Source organism: Saccostrea cucullata, unplaced genomic scaffold, assembly GCF_032062105.1.
Source record: "Saccostrea cucullata isolate Sc308-1 unplaced genomic scaffold, CSIRO_AGI_Scuc_v1 ctg11270, whole genome shotgun sequence".
NCBI lineage: Eukaryota > Metazoa > Mollusca > Bivalvia > Ostreida > Ostreidae > Saccostrea > Saccostrea cuccullata.
The window spans coordinates 1-20978 of record NW_026922998.1 but is presented as its reverse complement, the minus strand read 5'-3'; the positions used below and the strand labels follow the sequence as shown (position 1 = coordinate 20978).

Genomic DNA, 20978 nt, shown 5'->3' with positions numbered 1-20978 from the left:
TCAGTAATCACCTGGGAGAAATGAAGGAGATTTATTCTCTAATGGAGGATCTGAACCACAAAGTCACCAATGTACTGCAGTCCACTGCCAAGGTAAATCATGCCTCTCTACCATGTAAAACAAAACATATTGATCTTATTAGTATTCAAATATATTCTATAATTCTGTGTTATAGCAATTTTTTTTATACAAGTTCTTCTTGGTCAGTAGTTTAATATATTGACCAAAAATTGTGGTACAGTGTGCACATGTCTCTTAAAAAGATTCTGAAAAAGTGTGCTTTTAATGCACAAACTGAAGGTAATTGTTAAATTCTACATATCTGTGTGGAAATTATTGCTGTGTTGATACATGTACATGTATGGTTGTAGACTTATCCTGAAAAGAGCAGAACTGACAAGTTCATCACTCGCTTCTTAATGCGTGAGTGTATTGGTCAGCTGACTGCCCTACAGCGCCCCCTAGAGTCGGCCTCAGACCATATGGACGAGGAAGCCCGAGCAGAAAAGTAAGTTTAAAAAGACATTAGAAAAAATCATTTGTGAAAGAAGAATTATTTCTGACATGCTTTTAAGTTATATAATGGTATTTTTGTTTGAGCAGCACTGACATCAAGCCTATCGAGCCTCGTGACGTCCTGCCTAAGCCTGACGTTATTCCGGGGCGCGTCGGACGTCGCACCAAACATCAGATCAGTAGTCAATCCTCAGTCCCCTCAGAAGGTAGCAGTTTTATATCATCTCTGTTCTGTCAAAAAAAATCTATTTAGGTGATGGCTTTTATTTTGCAATTAATATCCATTTCATGGCACCCTCAAAACCTTGCAAATATCTTGAGAATTCCAGGCTTCATAGTTTAACTTTTATGTATTACATAACATATACTGTTAAATTTTGATATCTCAAACACATTGCGACCCAGGGCAAAAAAAAAAGGTAAAAGGACACATGGTTGCACATAAGTCTTGTCTTTTTATGCCCCGCCATGAATATGGTCGGGGCATATAGTGTTTGTCATGTCCGTCTTCCGTCCTTCCGTCCTTCTGTCCTTCCGTCACACTTTGCGTTTAGCTCTGTTCAAAGCTAAGTTTCAAAGAAACTATCCAAGATATTTTGATCAAACTTCATATGCTGATAGATATTGATGAGAGTTATGCAACTGCATCAACATTTTTTGACCTTGACCTTTCCTTTGACCTTGACCTCACTTTTCTTAAATTAGTGTTTAGCTCAGTTTTAAACATACCATTCAAGATGGTGTGATCAAACTTCACATATGGATACAAACTTGCACGGATGATGCATCTAGGGATGAACACTACCAGACTTGCTTCGGATGCTGGATCTGACCTACATTTTCCAGATAAAGTGACCAGATTAAAGTTTTTGGAGCAGGTCCATTCCTAAGGAACTATAAGGCCAACTTGGACCAAACTTGCACGGATGATGCATCTAGGGATGGACACTACCAGACTTGCTTCGGATGCTGGATCTGACCTATATTTTCATTCCCAAGTAACTATAAGCCCTACCTGAACCAAACTTGCATGGATGATGTATCTAGGGATAAACACTATCAGACTTGCTTCAGATGCTGGATCTGACCTATATTTTCATTCCCAAGTAACTATAAGCCCTACCTGAACCAAACTTGCATGGATGATGCATCTAGGGATGGACACTACCAGACTTGCTTCAGATACTGGATCTGACCTATATTTTTATTCCCAAGTAACTATAAGCCCTGCCTGAACCAAACTTGCATGGATGATACATCTAGGGATGGACACTACCAGACTTGCTTTGGATGCTGGATCTGACCTATATTTTCATTCCCAAGTAACTATAAGCTCTACCTGAACCAAACTTGCATGGATGATGCATCTAGGGATGGACACTACCTGACTTGCTTCAGATGCTGGATCTGACCTATATTTTCATTCCCAAGTAACTATAAGCCCTGCTTGAACCAAACTTGCATGGATGATGCATCAAGGGATGGACACTACCAGACTTGCTTCGGATGCTGGATCTGACCTATATTTTCATTCCCAAGTAACTATAAGCCCTGTCTGAACCAAACTTTCATGGATGATGCATCTAGGGATGGACACTACCAGACTTGCTTCGGATGCTGGATCTGACCTATATTTTCATTCCCAAGTAACTGTAAGTCCTACCTGAACCAAACTTTCATGGATGATGCATCTAGGGATGGACACTACCAGACTTGCTTCGGATGCTGGATCTGACCTATATTTTCATTCCCAAGTAACTATAAGCCCTACCTGAACCAAACTTTCATGGATGATGCATCTAGGGATGGACACTACCAGACTTGCTTCGGATGCTGGATCTGACCTATATTTTCATTCCCAAGTAACTATAAGCCCTACCTGAACCAAACTTTCATGGATGATGCATCTAGGGATGGACACTACCAGACTTACTTTGGATGCTGGATCTGACCTATATTTTTATTCCCAAGTAACTATAAGCCCTACCTGAACCAAACTTTCATGGATGATGCATCTAGGGATGGACACTACCAGACTTGCTTCGGATGCTGGATCTGACCTATATTTTTATTCCGTACTAACTATAAGCCCTACCTGAACCAAACTGTTGCTTTACTAATATATCCTTTGTGGGGCATTCATGTCCTATGGACATATTTCTAGTTTTCTTGATATGGTACAACAGGGTTTGTTTATAATTTTTGATTTCCTTCCTTTAGGTTCAGTAAATCCTATAGCACTAACAGCACAAGTGGATAGACTGTCTGATCTGCTTGACAGACTGGAACATGGGGTAAAATATTTCAGAGAAATGAAATTCTGAATATTTTTAAAAACAAGGCTTTGATTGAATTCATATGAGATAAAAAAAAAAAAGAACAGTGATATAGCAATAACCTTTTCTTTGTTAACCTGTCTTTCTTGTAGGTTAACTTTAAAGGATTTGTTGATGAAGACATGAATGCCACAGCCGAGGATCAGGTAATTATAATTATGTCATTGTTATTTATAGGGACAGGGAAAAGGATTTTTAACAAACTGTATTGGGAATGCTGAACTGATATGGTACATACTTAACGGGATTGATCTTCACAGATTTCTTCAAATACGAGGGACGTTCAATAAATAATGTCATTGGCTCGATGACATACAACATAGAAATCATATGACATTAATTTAGACTTTCTCTCATTATTGAGTCTTTAATGAACTGATAAAAGTTTATGTGACCACTTTTCATCACATAGTTTCATCGTGAGAAGCTGGGAAACAAGGGCTATTCGAGACACTGCATTATAAATGAATGGTAAAGAATCAGTAAACTAGAGTGAAAATAAAAGCTTCATTAAAGCTGCTGTAAAACGTGTTAAAAATCCCAAATAAATTTTCACTGAAATATCTGACATATACATCAATCATTGCCTGTTTTATAGACAAATAAGCAAGTGGATTTCAATGATAAAAAATTATATAATGGGCATCAAAAATGGGTACCGTCCTTGCCAACAAAAATTATAACAACTTATGTACTATTTGCCCAATTTCAACAAATAATATTTGATGATGTATGACTGACTGAAGACACATAGCAAATTTGATATACATCATATCGGGAGTAGTTTACTATGTTTCTAAGAAGCTTTGACGGTAAAAAAGCTTGGTATTCAAAGATCACCCTTTATTTTGAAAAATGAGTGAAAACGACAGCGTGTAGGAATGTCTTAAAAATTATTTTAAAATATCAGTAATTGTAGTTATCCACGTTTGTTTCATATTCAGACAGATAATGGAACATGAATCTATTGCTTAAAACACTCAATTCAAAATTTCCAATAAGATGTACTTGATGAAAACAGCAATGGTCTGACAAGAGCAAAGGTATGCAAGAGCACAAAGACAGATTAATATGCAATTTTCTTAAATATTAGTGGTACCATTGTTCAATTTTGTATTTGGGGAGACAGTTTAATTTCTGGAGGAGTCTAGAAAGCAATTTTTTTGCAAAAAAATCGAAAGGTTTATTAGAGGAAGGACCTAGAATCAGGAATTCACTACATTAAATTTCTTTTTGACAGCGTCCAAACCCGCACCCCTGAAGAGTAAATGCATTTTCGGGATAAAAAGAAAGATAATATTTTTTCACATTAACAATATTCACCAGATCTTTGACCTTTTGACTTGTTTCTATTTCCAAACTTGAAAAAACACCTTTCAGAAAGAAGAAACAAGTCCAGGAAATCATTGGATCTGCCATTTTCCAGTATACTAAGGGTCATATCCAAAAATGAGTTCTAAATACAATCAGAAATAAGATAAAAAATTTCACGGACATCTGTTTGAATCAAAAGAGATTAATAAGTAAAATCATGAAGATTTATTCATTGAAAAGCGTCATTTGCTTCTTTCCGAGCTCAGATGACATTATTTATTGAACATCCCTCGTATGTTCTGTTATTATAGAGTCCTACACATTTCAATAGCTCTTTATGTTTGTTCTGTAGTACATCCTGCAGCAGAGGAATATGGAGGTCGTCAAGGGGAAAGAAGAAGATTTCCGTACGACTCTCCGTCAGTATGTGGAGGACACGAACAACGCTCCTGGTGCACTCAAGTGAGTCCAAAATTAACTCAGAAACCAATGCTCATGGTGTACTCAAGTGAGTCCAAAATTAACTCAGAAACCAATGCTCCTGGTGCACTCAAGTGAGTCCAAAATTAACTCAGAAACCAATGTTCCTGTGCACTCAAGTGAGTCCAAAATTAACTCAGAAACCAATCCTCCTGGTGCACTCAAGTGAGTCCAAAATTTACTCAGAAACAAACGAGTCATCAGGGGCACTACAGCAAGTCAAAATTTAAACAAATTCTCTGGGGATTCTCAAGTCAGAAATTAACTCAGAAACTATCAAGTCACTAGCTGTAATCAAATGAATCAGAAAATAAAAAACAAAAAGAAAACTAAACTATTCACAAGCCACTGTGTAATAAAATTCATGTAATTTAACATCATACGGACCGTTTTCATTTCTGAATTATTTATGTAGGTTAATAACTGAGCATAAGATGAACTTAGATAATCAATTAGAACTTAATTTTGAGAAAACTGTAGTATGATGCAAATCAAATGTCTGTATTTTCAGTTAAAATGTATTCATATATGATGGATGTTAAAGTAAAATTAATAACTTGCTCTTTATTATTGTAGTATTAGTGTGAGGTTCTTCAAAGATACTGGAGTGTTTACGCTGTATGAAATCTGGGAAGCAGAAGACAAGGAGAAGCAGTAAGTAACAGACAGAGGAAATTCGGATTATATTTGTTGTCAGTACATGTATTGGATATTTTTAAGGTGTTTTCAATATAAACAGATGAATACATGCTTTTGTGTACCAGATGGAACAGAAAGCATGCCAGGTGTGTTTCCATTCTCTGAAAAGTGTTGTGTATAGCTTTATCATAAAATCTAAATACACAGGAAAAAAGGAACTATTTGAGAGATAAACACTGGTACCTCTTCAATTACCACAAAATCTGTGACTTTGTTTACTAGCTAGCCTTACTATATTTTTTTGATATTTGTGTTTTTAGATATTTTAAGACTTTGTGTTGCTAGCTTGTTTCACTTTCTATTTTAGATATTTTTGTATTTAGATATTTGTATTTATATATTTAAGACAGCTGCTATATCTTGTTTCACTTTCTATTTCAGATATCGGGAGAAGAAGTCCTTTGATTCTGTGTTTTCTGGTCTAACGTCAAATGTCTCCCTGTCCTCAATCACCTTCCCAAGTATGACAAACAGCTCATTAACTGTTAATTAATTCATGGAAATAATTTAATTTATGAATAAATTTATTATTAGCAGAGTTATATTGTTAAAAAAATTATGCCATATAACATACTGATGAGCACATACATATACAAGCGCAAAAGCAATTTAATACTTACCCGTTTTACTTATCTTTTTTTCATTATGATTCCACTATTAATTACATGTTATTCTGTGTGATTTTAGAAATCTGGTGGTTGAAGCAATAAAGAGTCCTGTCAGGGAGGAGGGAAGACAACTGTCGTGTATGCAGGGTATAGGCCTGCAGTGGTCTACTGTACTGACAGATATTATAGCCAAGTCTTTTATCAAACTTTTATTTTACCTCTGCTGTGCACAATTCTATGTTGTATTTTATATTACCTTTTTGTTTATTGTTAGTCATCATTTTATAGTGTTTTTTTTTTACGTGTTTACTGATATTTAAATTTTCTACTGATATGAATTCAGTAACATCTGTGTCATCATAAACAATCGGTGTTATACGAGCGGCATTTCAAAAGTCCTGAGAACTGTTTAATAAGAAAAAAACCGTTTTACGGAAATTATTGAGTTTTATATCATTGGAAAAATCAGAAAAATATACACATATTGTGACGTCACTTTATAATTTTTATGACGTAAAATCTCCGAAAATGACGTCAGAATCTAGAATGTTTAGCATACTGAAAAGTCGCGTTTTTATCCACATGAGACGATTTTAAAAGTGCTGCCAAAGGCTTATTTGAAAAAATATTTCAAAGAAAATTTTCATTTGCACAGAAGTAGAGTAGGAGTATGGAACTGTTTATCAACAATTCTATATTTCATTGTTTGGTTTGTTTACTAGCACGGTTTATGTCCGGTTATGCTATCATCAACATTCATTATACCCCCCCGCTTGAAAAGCGGGAGGGTATATAGTAATCGTTAATTCCGTCCGTCCGTCTGTTACGCTTTTGGGTACCCATCTCTTATCCGTAACTCCTCTCATACCACTGAATGAAATTTGATGAAACTTTCACAGAATCCTTATTACATACTGCCATTGTGCACCTCCTACTTTACTTTTTGATCCGACACATATTTTGGGTTTCCCGGCCACAGGAAAACATGGACTTTTTCACCAGTTATAACCATATGGGAGGCGGGGGGTATCATTTAGTGAGCTCATCGCTCACAGTACCTCTAGTTTATGATTTTAAGTTACATGATACGACTGGATTTTCGGTCTTTTATATAGTTCTCCATTGTATGAAATAAAACATATTCTGTATAAAACTGAAGTATATTAATGCGGTTTTCAACAAATGTATTTTGAGTAACAGTACTCTTATCGTTTACAAATAAAATGTATAAAAGTCTTGCCCCTGACTTGTTTCTGTCCGTATTTTTTCTTATAGGTTCAACTCCGGCGCCCCAAAACTCACTACTGCTTTTGACTTTTGAATCCAAGAAAGGTTTATAAGTTACACAGACATGTAGAATCTTATTTAATTTCCATGAATTAAATTTTGCGAATATGTGGAGGTTCGATGGGGTTACAACTGCGCCCGTGCCATTTTGGATTTTACGAGAAAATATGGGGTACACTAAACTTAACTTCTCTTGAGCCTTCATCGATCCCACAAATCTGGTTAAAACACCTGAAGAATTGATGCCATCAAATTCTGTAACACACTCATCTATTTTTCTTTGATTGTCATCTTTGCCTTTTTCACAAAATTAGGACTGTTTTACGCAATATTTTGAGCGAGATTCGATAAAAACATGTTTGATAATCGCTTAAACCTTTTCAGAACAAGAAGATCTCCGAAATAGAACACCATATGATAGACTGTAGTCTATGTAAACATTCTACCAACTGGCATTTGCGTCCGATAGCTTGCGCCCGAGTAATGAGCAAAATTTGTTTTTAAAAATTCTTATTTGAGGAAATTGTGTCTTTTGTTACGTCATTTTTATGGCCAGTATTGTAAGCATGCGGAAGCATGACGTCATTTTCGGAGTTATTACGTCATAAAAAATATAAAGTGACGTCACAATTTGTGCATATTTTTCTGATCTTTCCAATGATATCAAATTCAACAATTTCCGTAAAACTGTTAAATTTTTATTAAACAGTTCTCAGGACTTTTGAAATGCCCCTCGTATAGTATAGAAATATAAAGATGTGTCCATAGAATGATAGCATTTAAATACAGTGCATATACTGTATATCAAAACTGGAAATACTTTAAAGTAGTGAGTAGTTTTATAAAATAATATTGTTTTCCTCATAGCTTTGTATTTCTCTATAAAGGATTCTTATTTTTGATTCCTTGTGTAACTAATATCGAGATCTAGATGTAGTTGCTCAGTCAAAAGGTACACATGTTTTGTCTCTACATGTATATTGAACAGATTTTAAGATGACATTTAAAACATCCTTATAAATTGAAATTTCTTGTTTCAAAACAATATTCAAATCAGCAAAAATAGTGAACAAAAATTTTTAGTTCCACATACATATAGTTAATGAAAGTAATTGTATGATTATCATGCAGAAGGAAATGTGTTGGGATAAAGTGAAGTCTTGTAGGGAGTACATGAGGAATGTGTACACAGAAGGGATTCAGTGAAGGTTCTCTAAAACTGTTTTTCTGTGTGAAGAAAGATATGAACATGTGTAGTTAAATTTGTAAACCTATGAGATGTAACGTCTCTGGTTCAAATAAAACACAGCAACATTATGGGCCAGATATACTTAATATTTTTTTTGTTTATGTTATTAAATGCAATATATGAACTTATATATATATATCTGTTGCATAATTCAAAATTTCTTCTGTTATCATTTTTGTATAATAATGCTAAGCTATTGCTGAAACACTCTAATATTTTACTGATTCTGAATTATTATTAACCATGAATTAAATGAATAAGGATTTCTAGGTTTTACAGAAATCCATGGCCAGGTCTAATATATGTTATGCATGTGTCCATTTATATAATTGTTTAAATTTATTAGTTAATTTAACCTAAGAATACATGTATGTTGACAACAAATGTACTATTCTGTTCTGTTTCCATCGAGATACTGTATGCAGGGTTATTTTCGCCCCTTCTTATTTTGGCTCTTTTACACCTGCAAACAATTTTGCCTGTTTTTAATTTGCCTACACACAATTCTGTAAAAGAGATAATATTGTTTTCTTTGATTTTCACCCAATTTTAAATTTGCACTTGTGATACAGGAAAAAAAGAGTTGAACATTTCCCTGTAATCAGTACGAATAATTTATGCATAGTTATAAATCAAGATTTTTGGGATAACAAGGATTGTAAATTAAAAAGACAAAGAGAAGATCAAAAAGAGAGGATAAAAAAATCATTTCAACCAGACACAGAAAAAATTATGCTTCCACATTTCGGTTCAGCCAGACAATGAAAACAACACCACAACATATCAGTTCAACCAGTCAATGAAAACAACACCACCGCATATAAGTTCAACCTGACAATGAAAACAACACCACCACATATCAGTTCAACCTGACAATGAAAACACCACCACCACATATCAGTTCAACCAGGCAATGAAAACAACACCACCATATATCAGTTCCACCAGGCAATGAAAACAACTCCCTCACATATCGGTTCAACCAGACAATGGAAACAAAACCACCACATATCAGTTCAACCAGACAGTGGAAACAAAACCACCACATATCAGTTCAACCAGACAATGAAAACAACACCACCACATATCAGTTCAACCTGACAATGAATACAACACCACATATCAGTTCAACCATACAATGAAAACACCACCACCACATATCAGTTCAACCTGACAATGAAAATAACACCACCACTTATCAGTTCAACCTGACAATGTAAGTAACTCCACCACAATATATCAGTTCAACCTGACAATGAAAACACCACCACAATATATCAGTTCAACCTGACAATGAAAATGACACCACATATCAGTTCAACCTGACAATGAAAACACCACCACGATATATCAGTTCAACCTGACAATGAAAACAACACCACATATATCAGTTCAACCTGACAGTGAAAACACCACCACCACTTATCAGTTCAACATGACAATGAAAATAACACCACCACATATCAGTTCAACATGACTATGAAAACACCACCACCACATAACAGTTCAACATGACAATGAAAACACCACCACCACATATCAGTTCAACCAGACAATGAGAACACCACCATCGCATATCAGTTCAACCGGACAATGAAAACAACACCACCACATATCAGTTCAACCTGACAATGAAAACAACACCACCAAAGTGAAAACAACACCACCACATATCAGTTCAACCTGAAAGTGAAAACAACACCACTGCATACCAGTTCAACATGACAAAAAACAACACAACCACATATCAATTCAACCTAACACTGAAAACAACCACCACCACATATCAGTTCAACCAGAAAGTGAAAACAACACCACCAAAGTGAAAACAACACCACCACATATCGGTTCCACCAGAAAATGGAAAATCACACTACCACATGACATTGCAATCAGAGATTGAAAAGTCACAGCAGTACATAATATTTTAACACAATAATGAAAAATCAACCCACCATTTGTAACTTAATATATGAAAGTGAGGGAGGTCTGATATGCTCACTATGTCCCCACCTCACATTTAATAATTGGTTTGGAGAACATGTTTGCAGTTAATGCACTAGTGATTAGTATGTAATATTTTAAGGAAAATCACGAAGGTCATTCGTGATACTAGAAACAGTGTAGCTAACTTGATCAGATGTACATATAACACTTAAGGAATGACTGAAGCTTATTTCAACTTTTGTTATACGATATATAACATAACTTGGGAGGGTTTAGGCTTTCTAAACTGCAAAGCTTCATTCCTTATAATTTAATTTCAATGTAGACAATTAGACAATTTTTCCATTTTTCCTTCGGAAAAAGGCTTCAAATATCGCATATTTTAAAAGGTAAAGTCAAGCGGAGTAATACCCCGGGTACGTTTTTGACGTAAATCATTGTGACGTAGGCAAGTTATGTTATACAAAATGAATAAAACCGTTTAACCAATCAAATGACTTGTTACAACTAAAATTAAATTATATCTGGGTGAACTGGCTGGATTTTTATCAGAACTACATCGGGAATATAAGCTTTCTCATTGTTTTTGTACCTGATTTTAATACAGCTTAATTTGAAGGGTACATTCCGATATAATTCAAAAACTCCCTGATCATTTCTATAAAAGTTTTCGAAACATTTGGTGGAAACGGTGATTTATTGATATTTATTTTAAATTAAAATATTTTTCATTGTAGGAACGGGGGGGGGGGGTAATTATGCCGATATATATATAGAGCACGATAGAAAACATAGCTACCATAAACCTGTACCCCCACAATAATGTCCCCAAACTAAAATTGCTTCCTGTCGGCCTGTAGTTAGTGAAAGGTAGTTGATTGACCAAGCTGGAAAATGGAGAAAGTCTCCCCCGACCGTGCGCAGAAAATCTTGCGCCATAAATTACACCTTATTTGCATAACGGGATCTGTAGCGTTATAGTCAAAGACTAAAATAGCATTACAGTTCCGCAGTAACTTTTACGTAATCTAACACTGAAAAGAAAAAAGTTAATATTTTATATAACAATTATTGCACTTGTTTGCCGACAACGTCACGATCAACTTTACATCTATTTATGACGTCACAATCAGGGTAACCTATCTCTAACGTCACAATCAACTATAAGATTTATTAATACCAATTTGGGGCACATCAGGGCATACAAGTAATAAGAAAAACACAAGAAGAAATTCAAAATTGATAGCAGCAACTAACAAAAGATAAATGATGTTACAGCAGTTAAGGATTACAACATATATAATCAACATACTGTAAATATAAGTTTGTTTTTTTTTTTTTACTTAAGGAATGAATTTAATAGCTACCCATTTTATACGGTATAAACTGGATTGGGGTAGTTTACGCTTTATAAACCGCGAAGCGGTTTATAAAAAAAAGCGTAAACTGTTCCAACCCAGTTTATACCGTATAAAATGGGTAGCTATTAAATTCATTGCTTATAATTTAATTTTCATTCATTTGATGTAAGAAAAAAAGATTATTGTTCTAACAAAATGACTTCAATTTGTGCAAAATTTGAATGTAACGTCAGGCGGATTGATACGTTTTTGACGCACGTCATTGTGACGTAGGCAACCCATTTTATACGATATAGAATAATTTTTTGTCCAATCAAATACATCGTTACAACCATAATTAAATTATTAGAGTATAAACATTATTACTCTTTTGTATTTATTTGTTTCTTTCTTTAACATTGCATAATTTGCTATTTCTTATTTTAAAGATATTGATTAAAAAATTACCCAGCTTGATAAGCACATGTCATTTTCATTTGACATAATCCATAAAAATCTTTCTTTATTTGTTAAAGTATAGAAATTTTTATTACTTTTAGCAATAATATTAAAAAAGTCATCTCTATCATGTTTATATAATGGACATTCAATCAGTGAGTGTATCTCATCTTCCACACAGTCCATGTCGCACATTCTACAAATTCTTTCATTTCTTGCAAGGGTGGTTTGCTCTCCTACAGAGTTTAGTTTTTTTCGTATCTTCCACTTTCTATTCTGAGGTTATGTGAACTCACTCTAAATTTGCATATAATTTTTCTTTGTTCAAAATTTTTTAATAATAAATACTTTTCAATTTCAAAACTTCTTTTTATATAGAAATATGTTGTAAGTTTACCCGATAGACAATCATCATCTCTTTGTTTAAACCAATATTGAAGGAAATCCTCTCTAATAATATTTTTCAGATGTTTCTTTAAAGTTATTAGTTTCATTGATTTACATCTTGACAAATCCATGCCCATTCTGTCACAGAAATATGTTACATTTGAAAACCGACTATTTACATTACAACTGTCCAAGATAATGCTTTCTTTGTATGTACTGTATAACAAAGAGTTTTCAGGCATGTTTCCAGTCTGTGCCAGTAAGATATAATTGCTATAATAATAGAATAAAATAGTGGTTATCTACCCAGTTCAGATAGAACTGCAATATTGGTACTTCTTTTCCCAGACCCTATGATAAATTTGCAAAATTTCATATGAAGATTTTCAATCTCCCAATCTTTAATTAAATGTATCAAATAAACATTTTTCTTTTCCTTGCATTGATGATGACAATATACCCCATATTTCGGATCCATAGTTAGCTATTGGCTTGATCATGTGATCAAATAGATGAAGTAAAGTATTAATGGGTGGATCTGTCGATTTTATATCTTTATATCTTTATATCTTCTGTACATATATTTATGACATCATAATCAGGGTAACCTATCCCGGGCGTCACAATCAACTTTACATCTATTTATGACGTTACAATAAGGGTTGGAATACCGACGTCACAATAGTTGTCCGTCGGTGTAAAACTTTGCAAATGGAGGCAGGATGACAATGACAACTTACCAGCAATGTTATGCCCCCTCCCCCTTCCGTAGCCCCGTCCGTTTTCTCCAGCTACCCTCCATTGTTAGTAAGGGGACCCTACAACAGCCCCCAAGACAGTTCCCAATAGAACCTGTGGGCCCCAAAAGACAACAGGAGCGTGATCCGGAGGAGGGACCTGTGCTAGGACTGGGTACAAAATGCATCAACACTGGTCGGTAAGGAAACAAACACACCATTTACATGCAGCTGTATGATATTTTGCCATTGCTATTATAAGTACTATATTACTACTTTGAAAAAAAAATGACGTATAGGTTTATTGCATAGGCGTCGGAAGCAAATTGAAGGGGGGGGGGCTAATTGAAAGTGGGGGCTAAACCAACAAAAAAGGTAAACCCCAATTTTCAATGCCTATATAATGTCTATCTTTACAAAAAAGTAGGGGAGCTAAGCCCCCCCCCCCGGTTCCCGCGCCTATGTATTTTCTTAAATACCGCTAATAAAATATGTAGGGCTCTAAACAATATTTCAATTCGTGCAAAGATTTTTTATGTAGTTTAATTTGACTCATGTATTAATAGTTCATAGTGTAACATGTATGTAATAACTTTTATTCAGATATTGAAATAATGATCTCAAGATCTTGTAACAATTCTGAACTGTAAAATTATACTAATGACTCGCGTACTAGGATTCATAACATCGGTTAAGCAAAGTGAAATGGTTTAAATAGAGAGCAGAGGTCAATTTTATTAAACTGCTATTGCTAATAACTCACCCACCCCACCCCTCCATACAAACACCCCGTTTTGCTTACGACTGCATTTGTATTAAATATGCATGGACTACCGGTATAATTTGACTCGAGTGATTTGTTTCATCCTTTTTCGACAGGTTTTGATTTTAATTTTATTCATATATTTTAAATAATATTTGTTTAATTAGGTTTTTGGAACCTAAAGAAATTACTGGGAGTCCCTCTCCGAGTAAAATAGCATGTACTCTACCAAAACCGGCAGTGGACCGAAAGTGTGTCCGAAGGGTTCGCTCAGAGGTGATGGGGAGACCAGAGAGTGTGCATGTCCTGCGTACAAAGTTTGGCCTGATGGATTCAAACTTGATAAATAGGCTAGCTCAGCGGGTACGATGGACGTCAACATCCACAGCCGCCGCAGAGGAGGCTTGTCTTAAATTCCCACAGGTCTGTGTAAATTTATCTATAAGATATAAATGTGTAAAAAAAATTATGAATAAATAAGTAAAAATAATTAGTCAAATTATGTAATAAATCATGGATTGACATTTACTCTTCTTTAATAATTTTCCCCTAGATCGATCCTCCTTCCACAACTTTGGAGAAGCGGGCCAATATGGTGCGGTCCGCGGGGCAGCGCTATGACCCTGAACCTATGGAGTGGCAGAGAGCGGTATTCTGGGATTTCGTACAGAGTCGGGGGGTCGTGCATCATGATGATCTGAGTGAACGAACGTACAGCCAGCCGGAAAAACTCCTGCTGAAAAGGTATTACTCTTCTTAAAGGTGTTGAAATACCCCCCCCCCCCCCCGCCCCCAATAAAAGATTAAATGAATATTAAAATGAATAAATACCAGTTAATAGATCTTGTCGAACTTTGGAGGAAACTTATCGAGAAAGACTGAGATTTTTGTACATTTTCGTGGTCTTTTTAAACGTATTCTGATGCCCTGTAACTCGTATCCGAACTTGGCTTAACTCAAAGCTTTTAAACTAGAACTTGCTTTATTGCTATAGTGTCCAATCTTCAGTGCCTCTATTTAAAAATTTTGGTCTTTATTTCTCTGCGTTTTGTTGCTTTTTATTTTAATATTGCTAGTATATGGCAGTGCGGTCGGTTGTTTCTGAATACTTGGCTGCAAATAAATTACACAGTACTTCAGAATATTACTAAGACCTGCAGCTGTTTTCAAACCAAGTCCTTGCTTTCTTCAACCGTAGCATTTTAATGACGCCCACTGAGGAGGAAACAGCCCATTGTATGAGCACAGAAGTAAAAAAAAAAATGGGGACATCTTCTATAAGGGTTCCATAGTGCACGGAGACTCTGCATTTTATCTTTAACTACATTTACAAAAGAATGTTGGTTATGAAAATTAGTAATTTAAAATTTCGATGAATATAAATTACATTCTTTACCAGCATGCGCCGATTCTCTCTCTCTCTTGAAATAATTCAATTCTTTGCAATAGAAGACAAACATTCTTAAGTTGACAAATTAGACAGAACAGAGAAATATAAAACGTCTATCAAACGAATTGATCGAATGTCTACAAACAAATCAGTTTGTGTAAATTAAGTGTGGACTACTTTATCGAATCTTGTTAAAAGTAGAATTATATACGGGGCTATGCTATCACTTCACCCTTAAACCAGCTGGGAGAAACAAGCAGGTACGTCAGGTAGTTAATTTACAGTAAATACTAGTATCGTATATTACTACCCAAGAAATTATACGGACAGTTTGCTTGGGAATTTGGACGAGTTACTTATAACTTACATTGAATTAAATGACTTATCTGTTCTTTTTGCTGTGTTTGAGATCCTCCATTGTCAGCATAGGCTTTATTGTTAACAGATCAGCAGAGGCCCTGTATAATTTGAAAACATATGAAGTATCCCCCCCCCCAAAAAAAAGTATTGAAACTAAAAATGAAAATGAACATTTAGTGCCACATGTTACATGAATATAATAACCAATTTTCTTTAAAATAGTCACGCCTCTCAATTGCTCAATGTAATTAGAACAGTAAATCTGTTGTCAAATTGGCCTTTTAAAATTTTTATGGCACGCCAAATTCACAAAAATGAGCTAATCATAGTTTCACAATCGATAAACTAGGTTTATCGGTTGTAAACTATAGTTTACGGACTGTAAACTATAGTTAACAACGTTAATCTATATTTTACATCTGTAAACCATAGTTAACGCGATAATCTATGTTTCACAACCGTAAACTATACTTAACACCGAAAAACAATCATTTGCGATTGCAAAACATAGATTATCTGATAAATACAGTTTCACAGTTTGTAAACTATAGTTTACAACTCTTAACTATAGTTAACTGTTAACTGATAAATATAGTTTCGATTTGTGAAACTATGATTAACAATTCTTAACTATAGTTTACGATTGTAAATTATAGTTTACAAACGTGAATCTATGTTTATCAACAAAATCTACTGTTAACGCTTTATTACAGACAGATAAACTTAGATTATCATTCATAAACTATAGTTTACAACCTTTAAACCTAGTTTATCAACTGTGAAACTATGTTTAGCTCATTTTTGTGAATTTGGCGTGCCATAAATTTTGTATTCAAAATATGGTCAAAGCTTCACTTCCTATAGGATCTGACTTGACAAAATGACGTTTTAGTAATTCCCTCGAAATATATTCCCTCGAAATATAAAGCCTCCTAAATGCGTGGCGCTAAAATCGAGTCTGTGATAGAGCCAGGGTTCTTTTTTTGTGCCAACGTCTAGCTAGTACCTGTCAAGAGATGTACTTTTGAAGAGCATACCCTAAAATCCGAAATACCCGTGACTTTGACTTTAAATGCCGGACAGTCGGCGAAGGAACAGTTACTAATGTTGTACTGTATGTCTTAGGAACGAGAATCGAACACCACTCCCCCCCCCCCCCCCCCAGGACTTTGTTATGTTGCTATATTGAATTTATTGTTTATTTTCAGGCTATCCAAAGGAATGGGAGAAAAACCCCGAAGCAATACACCATTAATACGAAGGCTGGTGAAAGAAGATCAACTTTCCAGTATATTGTAAGTTTATGATATTCACCAATCAAGGGCCCTCCGATGAACTTAGATATTTTGCATTTGGAATTGTAAATGGAAAATGTACAATAATATAATATCACATTCGTAAAAGTGTAAAATATTTAACATTCTGGAACAAAAATCTTAATTTCATTAAACTTTGGAATTTGCCAACTTCCTATTTAAAGACCCATTGGTGGCCGGGGGAGCCTCCGAGGGGAGGGGGTGCTAACCCAACCCACCCACCCACAACCACACCAAATTTTATTGTTTTTAAATGAATAAAATAGGTTTCGGCGTTTGTACCATTATTTATATATTTTTTAAAAATCCGAGTTGTATTTTTTATCCCCTAAGAAAAATTCCAGCTTCTGTCCTTAAAATGGTTTTGATAGAAACTTGCAACAGATAATTTGTTTATAACCTTGTCCCTAGAATGCATGGTCTGTTGTATTTCAATATTGTTATACAGCTGTAATGCGTTTGAATGCATGTTATTGACGAAAAGCCAAACGGGGGAAATCTTGGCGTTTAAAGGTTCTATAAATAAGATTATTAAATATTGAGTATTGTCATATAGCTGGCACTGCAGAATGGAGGACGACGCATCGGGGTAGGTAAAATGGCAAACATTCTTACAATCTCTATTATTTATTTATAGTGTCTATTGTATGTGACTTCGATAAAATATTTTATGTCATTTTTACATAGTAATTCATGTATTGATGAGCAGTAATTGACGCAGTACCGTGTACATTTCAGTGTCCGACAGTGCCCGGGCTACTCTGGTTTTGTACCCAGGACCCCAACAGAGAGCAAACTGACCAGGCGCCCCGAACCCACGTATATGGTCAGCACCATGAAAGCTAACTACAGGTATTGTGATTGGTCAGTTAGTGAATTCTAAGTAAAAACAAAGTACTACAGCTGGTTTTGATTCAAGCTTAGCCTGCATTCTCTATTGAAAAGTTGGCGGATCGTTTTAATACCCACTCACCTTCTCTATGTAAGCCCTAATAAAGGCAACGAGTATCAAAACGAGCCACCGATTTCTCAACAGAGAATATCTTATCCTGCATTAAACCTAAACTGGTGTATGGCAAGTCACTGGCCATAAAATTGTAAAATTTCGTTTTCATATTAATTTCGTGACCAAAAGTACAGTCCATACTTTACCATGTTTACATGGACTTGTTTTAAAAGATGCCCGGGAAGGGGGGGGGGGGGGTTCGGAAAGGGGGAGTTATTTCTACATAGTCTGACATTAGACTCAATGACAGAAAACTAAATCAGCTCAAATTGGGGTTCTAGTTTTGTTAACCAATATGAGTGACGTGATTTTTACCCCATTTTATTTAGTAGCTGCAGATCTGTAGATCCTGAACTGAAAAAAAATTGGGATAGTCTATCAATGTTTTTTTCTCCAGCTGCTTTAGTCCACTTTATACATCCCCCGTTTTCAGCATATAAAAAGGGTTTGTATAAGAACAGACCGAAATATCTGACGTTTTTTAAAAGACAGATTTTATTTGTGGTTAAAAAGGCCAGGATAACGTCAGATACAAAAAATGTATCTCAGTTATAGAGACTTGTTTATCAGGTAATTGAATTCTTTTTAACTCACCTGAACCAACTACAGAATTCTCTCGAAATATTTGTCCATTGTCTGCTGTCTGTTAAATTTTCAACGTCTCCAAAACAACTTGGTAAATTTCACGGAAATTACATAAGAAAAATAAGTAAATATGTTTGGTATAAGTAAATATGTTTGGTATAATGTATATGTAGGGAGAGGGCGTAATAAGTTTTTCGAACTTTTGCCCAATCCCAATTGTAAAGTATAAGCAATAAAATATGTTCAAATCAATCAAAAATCTTGAAAGTGAAGATATACTGGTCAGGAAAACCACTGTGCTGGAAAAGCTTTAAGCTATAGGAAAGATTCAATTTTGAGTTCAGTTTTACAATTTTAAATTTTATAAAATACAGCAACTTTGGCAAGATTAAGTCTACAATTTGTAAGTTTGTTCAAAAGGCAGAGCTACAAGATCTCTATGTTTATGTCAGGTGAGCATTTTGCCTCAGGTGATCATCTTATGACTTTTTCAACAGAGCGATTTCATCATATACTAAAGAAATCAGTTTATTTAAATGATCCACATTTCTTTCAAAATGTATCCATGATTTATTTTTTTTTTTTTAGGGAACTTCCTCTTGAAGAATACAGGAAGCAATCATTTGCCAGGAAAGGCCCCCTGTCTAAAACTGTAACATTAACGTACCCATTTAACCCCTATAACAAAGTGTGAACATTGTCTGTTACATACTGTTTAATAAGGTGTATATTACCGATTCTGAATGCCAGTCTCTTTCTTCTTGATTGTAATAAACTAATTCTATTAAAAAAAAAAATAGGCCTTCATTATGATAAGTGTCTATGGTTGTCATTTTTACAGGTTTTATCCCTGATCTCATAAAAAAAAAATATAAAGACAGTTAAGACTAATGTTTACTTAAATAAAATGAATTAATACATGTACATCCTACAATATAAACAAGCAAATAAAATGGCACGAGAAAGCAACACCTTAACGAAACAAAATGCACCGATTGTTGGGATCTGTAACAATGAAACAGAACAAGGATAACATGATGGACAGAAGCATATTATCTGATACAGCCATCTCTAGTAAGCATTCGAGTCCCTCAAAACAAAAGTCCTACACAACAGTTAATACAATATCAGTAACAAACGGCTCGAAAATTTGTCACATTATCCTGTAGAGATCTAATAATCAATGTTCTTAAAATCAAGTATATAGTTCCATCAAAGTATTTACAATATTATGCATTTTGTATCCATGATTTGTAAGTAAAGCTTCTGATTCCTATTCATACTTTCTAATGAAACTGCATTTAACTTTCTATACATGGTACAGACAACATCCATTCACAAATTGAAGTCTTTGTTAGGCAGGATATTAATTCCTTCCTAAATTTGCAAAAAAAAAAAACATTTTAAAAAGCTTATAGCAGGAAAGATCAGATTGTCTCTCTTGGATCACGTAATTCTTATAGCTCCTCCTGGATGCGTTTCTCCTGGGCATTGAGTTCGTCCCAGATGGGCTGGGGGACGTCGATTCCCACCTGATCCTCCAGGAACCTCTTACTCTCCCTGGTGTCGTCCAGCCAGTAGTGCTTAGGGAGACTGAACAGCTCGTCCCAGTCCAGGTCTTTAATCCCCTCCAGATTGATGCTTCCTGATAGACAGAGAAAATAACAGCAATGATAGAGAGAAAATAACAGCAATGATAGAGAGAAAATAACAGCTATGATAGAGAGAAAATAACAGCAATGATAGAGAGAAAATAACAGCAACGATAGAGAGAAAATAACAGCAATGATAGAGAGAAAAAAAATGTAGCAATAGAGAAAATAGCTATGCCCAAGAGAAAGTAACAGCAATGATAGAGAGAAGATAACAGCAATTTTAATGCTCTTGATTACAGTAGTTATTCCCCTTGGTCATTCACCTATGATGAACAATTATTGTAAATGATGTAACAGATAGGTAAATGATATAAAAGAACCCTGCCCATAGTTGTCATGTACCAGTCTTTGAAATACAGTAAAACACAGTTATAATGAAGTTCCGTGGACCGGCAATTTTGCTTTGTTATAAGAAGCATTTAATTTGTTATATCTGCCAGATTTACAATACATTTCAAAGTCACAGGGCATGAAGATCACTTTACTGTAAGCATAAATTCATTATAAATATGTTCACTATAAGCGTGTTTCACTGTATTTCAGC

At 34.8% G+C, this 20978-nt stretch overlaps 2 protein-coding genes across 2 annotated transcripts; both read left to right on the top strand.

Moving 5' to 3' along the window:
• The first annotated feature begins 6 nt into the window (after positions 1-6).
• Positions 7-7499, top strand: LOC134262911 (N-terminal EF-hand calcium-binding protein 3-like). Its single transcript, XM_062745233.1, has 9 exons — positions 7-92; positions 372-508; positions 604-722; positions 2737-2810; positions 2945-2998; positions 4519-4628; positions 5223-5300; positions 5727-5806; positions 6033-7499. The coding sequence occupies exons 1-9, from the start codon at positions 21-23 to the stop codon at positions 6053-6055; spliced, it is 747 nt and encodes a 248-aa protein (XP_062601217.1). The 5' UTR covers positions 7-20; the 3' UTR covers positions 6056-7499.
• Positions 7500-13266: 5767 nt separating this feature from the next.
• LOC134262912 (uncharacterized) lies at positions 13267-19541 on the top strand. Its single transcript, XM_062745234.1, has 6 exons — positions 13267-13559; positions 14290-14545; positions 14676-14866; positions 17081-17167; positions 17927-18040; positions 19368-19541. Exons 1-6 carry the CDS (start codon positions 13345-13347, stop codon positions 19471-19473), a joined length of 969 nt encoding a protein of 322 aa, XP_062601218.1. The 5' UTR covers positions 13267-13344; the 3' UTR covers positions 19474-19541.
• Positions 19542-20978: the final 1437 nt, after the last annotated feature.

Excerpts from the sequence above, each read along its gene's own strand:
- LOC134262911 (XM_062745233.1), top strand. The coding sequence starts at position 21 with ATGAAGGAGATTTATTCTCTAATGGAGGATCTGAACCACAAAGTCACC. Across the intron at positions 93-371 it reads TACTGCAGTCCACTGCCAAG|ACTTATCCTGAAAAGAGCAG; the intron begins GTAAATCATGCC and ends GTATGGTTGTAG. Across the intron at positions 5,301-5,726 it reads GCAGAAGACAAGGAGAAGCA|ATATCGGGAGAAGAAGTCCT; the intron begins GTAAGTAACAGA and ends TTTCTATTTCAG.
- LOC134262912 (XM_062745234.1), top strand. The coding sequence starts at position 13,345 with ATGACAATGACAACTTACCAGCAATGTTATGCCCCCTCCCCCTTCCGT. Across the intron at positions 13,560-14,289 it reads AAATGCATCAACACTGGTCG|GTTTTTGGAACCTAAAGAAA; the intron begins GTAAGGAAACAA and ends TTGTTTAATTAG. Across the intron at positions 14,867-17,080 it reads GAAAAACTCCTGCTGAAAAG|GCTATCCAAAGGAATGGGAG; the intron begins GTATTACTCTTC and ends GTTTATTTTCAG.